This window comes from Gouania willdenowi, chromosome 20 (assembly GCF_900634775.1).
Source record: "Gouania willdenowi chromosome 20, fGouWil2.1, whole genome shotgun sequence".
Classification (NCBI taxonomy): Eukaryota; Metazoa; Chordata; class Actinopteri; order Blenniiformes; family Gobiesocidae; genus Gouania; species Gouania willdenowi.
Window position 1 is genome coordinate 17,100,850 of NC_041063.1, and position 9,963 is coordinate 17,110,812.

Below are 9,963 nucleotides of genomic sequence, written 5' to 3' on the forward strand. Positions count from 1 at the left end.
CACGCCCACTCATGAATATGCATAAGTAGGCTGCAAATCAGCCTGTTTGTGTAGAGTTGCTCAGAAAGTGACTTTTTAGAGGCTAAAACTCTGGAAAACAGGCAAGTTTGGGAAAATAAACCTCAAATAGCATGACATGGGACCTTTAAGGCTCTTATTAAATAGTCTCGGCTGGAGTCCGGGCCGCCATTATCTTGGATCATGTCGTCACCAGCGCATCATCACCGTAACGATCCAAATTAACATAAAGCGGCTTTAACCAAATTAAGTGTTTGCAAGAAGGAGGAATTATCTAATTCGGAATTAAAATCGGAATAAACCAGCAACTTCATTCGGATTTCAGTTTAATTCGGAATTAAATTAGCATTAGGAATGAACTGTTTACAAGGTCAGGTTAAAGAGGAATTAACTTTTAGTTTAAGCTCCCATGTAAACGTAGCCATTGTGGCACAACACTCGTCTTTATAGGGGCAGGGAATTCTTGGGTTTTGTACCATTAAAGCAACAAGTGCCGCCTGAACAGATTTCATGAATAAGAACCGATTGGTTTAATGTATTTTATGCTCTACGTTCATCCAAAAAAATTTGCATTAGCAATTTCCACCTGTCACTTCTAATGTGTTTCCTGCTGTCAGCTGTGCTTGACTGAGCTGAAACAAAAATGACAGATACCACTTTTTATAATCAGGATCTGAGGATGGATGGAAAATTGATTTCACACGGAGGAGGGATTTGAGTGTGCGTTGTTTTTTTGTCGTTTCAGGAGGCTGGCGAAGTCAACGCTGCTTTTGATTCCGCTGTTTGGGATAAATTTCATTGTGTTTGCTTTCATCCCTGAGCAAGTGAAGACTGAGCTGAGGATGATTTTTGACTTGATTTTGGGATCATTTCAGGTATGAAACCTACAGAGAGAAGTGACATAGCAGTGATATTTGTCAGCATTCGACAAGTTTAAATCCCACTTTAGAATATCTAAGCAAAACTGTAATTGTAAATTGGGGGTTGTTGGGCAAATTTTAAGTTTTATTTACTTTTTGTGTATAAAAAAGTGACTATGCATAACATTTGAGGGCTGATAGAGTTGTTGGTTTTAGAGGAAGGCCTTCACAGACATGAGTAATACCTAAACATACATTGAATTAAAATTTAAAAAAAAAACAAGAATAAAAAAACAAACAAAGTCCAAAACAAATATATGTAATCCAATCAAAGGACTGAAAACATGCAGAGCAACTGGGATGGGCTAGACAGGACAACACACAATGATTCTGTGTCCAAGCACTGCTTTAATAGTGAGGGAAGACAATCAGTAGATTGGGCAACACTGGATGGAGACAGAAGGGAAGACTACTCAGCACACACACACACATAAGAAAGGCTGAATGGAAAACAATCAGCTTTGTGGAAATGACAGAAAATTCAAGAGTATAAGTATTTTTCTCTGGCACTCAGTGTTAAACCAGATTTATCTGTGTTTATCTTTCCACTCAGGGCTTCATGGTTGCAGTCCTTTACTGTTTCCTCAATGGTGAGGTAGGTGCTCGACACAAAGTGACACAAACATTATTTGTCTGTACTCGTGTTTTATACTTAAGATATTCATTTGGATTCGGGGATAAACTCACATTTTATCATAATAGATCATTTTAAAGTTGCTCCCATGGCTGATGAGTTACAATCACGCACTCATACTGTGAGGTGGATGAAGTCGTGAGGATGATTCACCAGTGCTGGTGGTTCCAATATGTCCTCGGAGCATGTTTTCTACATTCTGCCTGCAGGCGGGAGTGAGGGGGGGGGGAGCTGCTCACTGATGTCAGCAGAGACTCTCTGTGGGCAGATTAGTTATGTTCTCGGTGCTGGGCCAGAATGAATCACAGTGATGGGCCGGATGGCAGGGCTTTAACATTGTGTTGCCTGAATCTTAATGTAGAGCTATTTTCAGGTGTCTTTTGTGACGTGTGAATGAAGCTTTGGAGGAAGAGGAGTGGGCTTATTTTATAGTTTTCTTAGCCGCTAAAGCCAGTCAAATTTTGAACAAAAAATGTTGTATTTGACTGGAATCGCAATTTCCTATAAAAATTGTTTCAAAAAAAGAACATTTTTAACATTTTATTAAATCCAAAATCTTTCAAAAGAAAAAAGCATTGTACAGAAGTAATAAAAAATTATGTAATATAAAAAGGTTTATTCCTTTTCCATTTTCACCCACAGACTTTCTGATTCATCACAAGAGGGAAATTATTTCAGGCAAAGTTCAGAGCAGAAAGAAACCCACACACTCTCAGGAGAACATTAAAATTCACTCAGCAATGCCAAAGCACGAGATTCTCTCCCACGACATTATAGCGCACACACATCAGATTGGATCAGAACAGTGTCAGAAACATACATCGCAGACCTTACAAGTGTTCAAAACCGCAGCTGATGCCCCCCAAGTATCACTCATTTAATACATGATATCCTCAAACTTTGTCTGCTGGGCTCCATTTAAAAAATATAAATCGACCTATACTGTGCAATTATTTTTAAGATCAACTGAAACTTTTAATTGAACAAAAATAAAAGCACAAACAGCTTAAACAAGTCTTTTGTTTGTAGTTACTAAAAGTAAGATTTACAACCGCTGCTGCACAATTTGCCTGGAATGGACTCACAAATGATAACCAGGGGATTTAGCTTGAATTAGAAGGAAGTGCAAAGCAGGATGTTTTTGCTCCTTAAACTCTATGGAATTTGTTTCTCATTTAATAATTGTTAACTACTTTTTTGTAAGCCATAGAACTGTAAAATGGTTTCCCAGTTTTACGTTTAATTAAAGGGGCAGTATTATGAAAAAAATCACTTTATAGTGGTTTTTCTACAGTGATATACACCCATTTAGCCTCATTACAGAAATCTCTTCCTTGCTATTCCACATTTTGTAAAAAGTCAGCTCCAAGTTGGATTTTTCTCGCCCTATGACTCATAAGGCGGAAACTCCTCCTCCTGACAATTCTGGCTCCTCCTACCCTACATAAGAACATGAGCTCCTTGCTCAACATCCCACATTGATGGCCCAGGGAGATTCAAACCAGTAACCCTCCAATTACACGCCTGCTCCTTTAACCACTAGGCCACCATTGCCCTTCATCCACAATTAATATATTTACGTTCAGCATATAGATTATCCAGTATGTAGATAATCCGAAGGACAGCACGAGTGCTCACAATAAGTTTAATTTTTAGCAGCCGTTATATCGCCTTTATGGGATGATCTCAATGCAACGCAGCGGTAGGACAAGGCAATGGACTATTCCTGTGGTCAGAAGTGGTGAGGATGACGAGAAAGGGACTTAGCAGCTTAACACTCCGGTGAGTGTTTGAAACAGCTGACTCAGACGCACACCATAGACTGTAAAAAGAATGGACAGGACAAGCTCTCCGGTGGAGTGAACCTTTTATTTTTAGAGCTGCTGACTGGCTGCAGTATACAGTAGGTCATAAACCCCGCCTCCTCAATGTTAGCAGATAGGGTTAAAGTTAAAATACTCATCACATAATTTTTTTTACAAACCTAAACTCTGCTGTGATCATTAGTTATTATCACCCTACATTGTGTTCAAGTGCTCATTTTTCTGTGACGTTTGTTTTAAATAAGTTATTTGAGGTTGAAAAATTTTACGTCATATATGACGATGATTGACAGCCGCGGATCACGAGTTACGTCGAGAAGGAAAGCTGAGACGCCATTTAACTTTTCCGTTCAGTTTTTTTTTTGTCTTTTTTGAGCTGCCAACACAAGTTGTTCTGCAGTAAACCATTCGAAGCCGTTGGTAGAATTTCCAGCGGGAAAGATACTTATGTTCTCGGCGTAGCTGGGCTGCGTAAGTCATCAGGGCAGTACGCTAAATGGGTGGAGCGTGTTACCAGGGCTCCTCTTGCTGGACTCTGGTTCCAAAATTGCCAGACGGAAGCACCCCTAAGCGCCATATTTTGACTTCAACCAAACACAGACCAGTATAGTATTAGTGCAAGCCAAGCCCTCTCCAAGAGCGGGGCATGAAGTCTGCATCTGCTTGAAGGTAGTATGTTGTTGGGGTTCTTAGAACAATTGGAGATGGTGAAAAATAGCATAATCCTGGACCTTTAAATGATAATTGACAGTTTTTATAAAAAGTTCACGCCAATTACAAATACAAAGTCAATTTTCTGAACTCAATTACAATTTATTTACGATAACAACAGTGGTCGCTTTTTTACAGTTATAATTACACAATTACAATTATAATTGAACCCAACCCAACTTAATAAATATTGTTTTGTCTATACTGTCAAGCGTTTCACGTGCTAGCTTTGTAATTGTATGTGTTGAAAGAAAGCAGTTACCTGTTTGATCCTAATGTGTCACGGCTCTTATCCTCTGTAGGTTCAAGCAGAAATCAAAAGGAAGTGGCGGCGGTGGCACTTACAGCGATACATGCGCTCAGACACAAAATACCAGCATCCATCCATTGGCAGCAGCAACAACTTCAGCACGCAGATCACCATGTTGACACGATGCAGCCCCAAAACGCACCGCAGCTCGTCCTGTCACGACGACACGTCGAGCATATGACTCTGTGAAGAGACGAACATGGTGTCACGGCAAATTTTAGGGAGAAGAAGGAAATGATGTGAGCCGACGTTCAAGCAGCTGTAGATCTACAACATGCTTCTTTCACAAATCATGAGTGGCACAGCTTTTTGTTCATAAAAGTTATTTATTTTGTAACACTTTCGCACACAAGTAAAAGGAAGCTTCAATGATGGCAACATATGTCTTTGAACTGAAGAGTTACTGGTATGTTACACCATCCACCCCTTAGCTCCGCCCATAAAGGAGAAAAAAAACCAAAGCCTAAGCTGACTAATTAAATTTAAAAAAGAGCATATGATCAAAGAATGCACTGGAGAAAAACATAAAATATATATTTTTAAACAAAACGTAAAAGCACCACAAACACATCATGGGCCGCTTTTTTTTTTAAATAACACACAAAAAAAGACAAATCTGTGTAACATTATGTTTTTCCTCTCACTGGCTTAATTCACAGCAGGAAGCCTCATTTCCATCCAAGCCAAACAGATGAGCCTCCAGACCTTGTGACACATGTGACGCTGGTTTGGAACACAAATGCCCTTCTCTGCACTATCACGCTCACAGGAAACCGATTGTTCCTCCTTTTCTGATTTTTTTCTAAAATATATTTATATTTTAGGGTCTGATTTCAAGCTTTTGGACTCACACACTTTTAGTTCAACCTTCTTCTTCTTCCTTCTGCAGGAAATGCCTTTAGTTCAGTCCTTAAATGTTTACATTCACTTGTAAAGAAAAAGACTCCAGTTACATTGTACAGACAAAGAAAGTGATTTACTGTGAATCTTTGAGTTACACAGATTACATTAAGACTGCAGCACCTGTGATGCGTCACTGACAGTTCACAGTTTGTAATTGAAAGCATGACGTGCTTGACAACCCTGACAAGTGTCTAGTCAGAGTTGTTTTATGTGAGCATTCATAGTTTATTGCGGAATAAGCGGCTGAATACTTGCCTTTATAGTACTCCTACCTTTAAAAATGACCTTGTACACTCACTGACTAAGGACAAACCTTACACACACACACATCACTGTGCGTTCTCATACACCTTTGGAAGGAGTCTGACTGAAGACAGTATTCAATACGCTGCCGAATTGTCCTCAAATAGTGCAAACTTTAAAAATGTTGTTTCTCACATAGTTCAGTGCCTGTTTTTTGTCGTCAGAAAAGTTACACGTAGTTGTGTGAAATCACCAGCATACCTCTCATAACTCTGAATGTAGATATATCTGTAAATAAAAGTAAAGCAAAGCTATTTAGATGCTAGTTTTAATCTATTGTTGTTTTGGAGAAACATAGTCAAAGGCGTGCATTTGCAAAATATACATCATTTAACACCTATTGTACCGGTTTGGTACTGAAATATTGTGCGTTATACGTGTGTTATTTGAACTGGATCCTGTGTTGTGATTGTGTAAAACAGGTGCAATGTGTGCAGGACACAAATATAGTGTTTATAGGATTTGAAATGCCATATGTTCACAAGTGCGCTCACGTTTGCTTTAATATTGTATGATGATGTTATCAATTGTGATCTTTTTTTCTTTTTGTAATTCTATTTAAAGTCACTGTAAATATTGTTCCATTATTACTGTCTGTAATAAATTATGTGAAACATGTTTATGTCCCCTTATTTGTGTTTTGTCAAAGCCGACATTTTCAAAATGATAAGTAAAAAACAAACAACATTATACAACTTGAAAAATATAGTTGCCAAGTTCTGTGGGAAACAGTATTTATGAAGAAGCAACAGTACATTTGTTTCATAAACGGCTATTATTCTTGCTCTGTAAGGTCAAAGCACACTTACTAGTCTAATAAGTCTGGCAGATAATGCCTCATATGCTTTGTTCTATTAGTTTATATTAGAATATCACTTTGCATTTCAGTCTGCTGTTTGGGGAAAATACATTTATCGGATTTACTGTGTTTATTACACAAGGAATACAAGGTTTGCATCAGTGGTTTCCAACTGTTTTGTCAATGTGATGATTCTATTTGTAAGGTGGCTCCCTTCTGCAATAGATAAATACAAATTAATGTAAAAAATAAATAAATAAAACCTTTAGATTTTCCAGAAGTTTGAGCTTTTTTGGTGGAGTTTATTGTCAGCCAGGTGGATGGTGGATGCTCACACTCTAAAAATAGGCTTTTAAAACGACTCGACAAAGATTAAATCCTCTTGGATGTAATTTGAAGACAACATGTACCCTTGGTTTGGGAATAAGAGTGAAATCTAAACAAAATTTGTATGGGTTTTTAAAGTGATCTGGGTGACTGGTTTGGGTTTGTATGGGATCATTGGAAACCTTTAGGATACAGTCGATCAATGGAGTTCCAACTTTGAATGTTTTGTTGAGTCTTAAAAGAACACGGTGTGCTTTTAGAGTTTATTCAATGGATTTATATCACTTCAAAACATGAAACCATGTAAAAAAAAAAAAAAAAAGAAGACAACTTGAAAATGGAAACATGTATTAAAACAAATAAATAGACTGAACTTATGTAGAAGTAGTTTATTGGACACTAGAATTGGGATCAAATCCATTTTTCACTTACAATTATGTTTTCATTTACCCATGTTCAATTACGATTACAATTAAATTACAATTATTATTCGATTACAATTACATCCTCAATTACTGAGCCTGAAATAAATAACATAATAAAAGTGAACCTTCCTCTTGTGTTAGCTTTCTGTTAGCATCTCTTATGATAACGGGTCCTAAATCAGCTGTAAAATACACTAAAAACAAATATCTATCATCTAATTTCTTTCCTATCCATTGGTTTCCTTGTTAGGCTTCATAATCAATGAAAATATAGGTTTTCATATTTTTGGTGTGGACCTCTGTATCCCCCTGGATTTTTTTTAAATGGTAAAATGTGAGAAAGCTTGATATGAATCATATTTTGACAATTGTTAACTACATACTGTATGTGTAGAACTGCACATAGAACTGTAACATGGTTCCCCAGTGTTGCGTTAAATAATAAATGACAATTTTTCATAGAATATACATTGAAACTACAATTACAAAGTCAATTATCTGTTCTCAGTTATCAATTATCTCAGTTACATTTTAATCACGATTACGACTGCAACAGATTTTTTAAATTAAAATATTTACACCATAATTGTAATTCATTATCAATTACACAATTACAATTATAATTGACCCCAACCCTGTCGGTCACATTCACCCATTAAAGACAAATGAACCAGAGATTAGTCATTTTTCCACCAAACCTCTTCATACCTGCATAGTTTGATCATTAGTGGTAATAAGGCTAAAGCATCTTCTGCAGCTTCTACAGGTTCATGCCAACAACATGGGCTGAAGCCAGGAATTGTTAATCAGATTTTCTCCGACTTTTTCAAGGTGAAGCAGATGCTTTGCCTTTGTGATTTTATAAATATTCATGACACGGATACCATATTTATGAGATAAATCTTAGAAACCCTGCAAAGGCGATCAGAAAAGAAGCGTTCTGCCGGTTTGGGTCAGTGAGATATGGCGGAAAGCCCATGGGATGGACTTCAGAGGTTTGTCAGCTTTTCACTTGCACTAACACACTGTAAATCAAAGCCTTCTTGAGCCCTCGGTAGGTGGGATTGCTTCCTGGAGCTTGTTTTATGATGCTCGATGGTTTTGTTCCTCATAAAGTCTCACAGAGACGATCTGGGCTTTGTCAGCACTCAGCTTTTCATCTGCACATGCCTTAGGAGAGAAAGGGAAAATAAACTGTTTAGTTGAACTATCAACAGATTGTCATTAGCATGCACCCGCCTTTTCTTTCTGTCCTCACAGCATGCAGATGACATCATGTGTGATGTGTGTTCAAGGTTGGCCGTTGATTTGCATTCCACACGTTGCATATAACAGAAATCAAAACAAAATATATCGATTGTTTACTTCCTGGGTTGATTGCCATTATGGAATTAATTAATGTTATAGCCTGTTAGCTGTAAAGCTCTGCTACACTGGCACCATTTCAAAAGAAAAAACATCACGCCATCGTATTCTAAAGTGGTTTCATTTATCCACAGCCAGCATTGTTGTGCCACTCTTTCATGTTGATTTGTCAGGGTAAACCCATTTTTAATTAATGAATGCCACAGTTCATAACAACATACACTGTACACATACTGTACATTCACATCATAGCGTGATCCATCACTGCCAGCGTTCTATGGAAGCCATTTAAAAGCTCCACACTTTGAATCTTGATCAATCAGGTCGTAAACAGGCTTGGGAACATTTTCCTACACATTCATACAATGACAGGATGTTTGAACTCATGTGTAACACACAACTCATTCAGGGAAAATATGACTTAGTGTACAGAGTATTATTGTGTGTCGTGGCCTAGTGGGAGTATTGTATGTTGGTCTGATGGGGTTTACTGGAGGGTAAGTTGCTGTGTTACCCTTAAAGGTGGTGTTTTGAACAGAATAAAAGGTAGAGTTAGAATGATGACTGCTTTGTAACACTGAGGTTAGCAACCGTTTACACCATTTAGACGTGTTTGTAATGCAGAGTGCATGAGGGCTCTCCAACAGGGAGGCCCCTCAATAAGTAGCTCGCCAAGCAAATCCACAATATAAAAAAATAAAAGACAGAAAATGAAAAGAATCTGCCCTATGCATGAACAAAACCTCACTCATAGCAAACTCTATTTACTTACTACAACTCGAGATCTATCTAACATCCACCACCACCCCCTCCCCCACCCCAAAATGAACATCGACCAATCACGTTTGAGTAACAGTTACGCAAGCTGGCGGCTAACACCAATATTTCCGAGCCGAACATGAACGCAACTAAAAGCAAGGCAAGGCAAGGCAGATTTATTTGTATAGTGCATTTCATACACAAGGCATCTCAATGTGCTTTACGTTATCAAAAAGTGACAAACAGCTTAAAATCAATAAGAACATTAAAGTAGGCATCGAAACAATTAAAATCATTAGTAAAAACATTTAAAATCATCAACCAACATCAATAACAACGTGACCAAATATTTCCCTCTCAATCATACGCAGTTGAGAAAAAGAGTGCCTTTAACTTTGATTTTTTTCACTTCTTTACAGCATAACAACTAAACTTAGCATCACCATGTTTACTGTGAACTCTGGGCTCCACTATCTGACCTGTGTCCATAGATCTGAGAGACATGCTAGGTTCATACATGACTAACATCTGACTGATGTATTCTGGACCAAACCCAATCACAGATGTATACACCAGCAGCAGAACTTTAAAGTCTATTCTGAGGCTTTTTTTTTTTTTATTTTCACATGTGTTTTTTGTATCCACAAATATATCCACAATTTTCAC

The 9,963-nt window shown here is 37.7% G+C and overlaps 1 protein-coding gene across 2 annotated transcripts in view; it reads left to right on the plus strand.

Annotated features, from left to right (window-relative positions):
- The window catches only part of vipr1b (vasoactive intestinal peptide receptor 1b), a 62,612-nt gene extending 56,372 nt beyond the window's left edge, over window positions 1–6,240 (plus strand). Inside the window, exons 11-13 of one of the 2 annotated variants that reach the window (XM_028434713.1) lie at window positions 764–893; window positions 1,492–1,533; window positions 4,409–6,240. In XM_028434713.1, the coding sequence (XP_028290514.1) occupies window positions 764–893; window positions 1,492–1,533; window positions 4,409–4,597 (361 nt within the window). In that variant the 3' untranslated portion in view covers window positions 4,598–6,240. The remainder of the gene's footprint in view (window positions 1–763; window positions 894–1,491; window positions 1,534–4,408) is intronic. The other variant, XM_028434714.1, reaches the window with a different exon arrangement.
- Window positions 6,241–9,963: the final 3,723 nt, after the last annotated feature.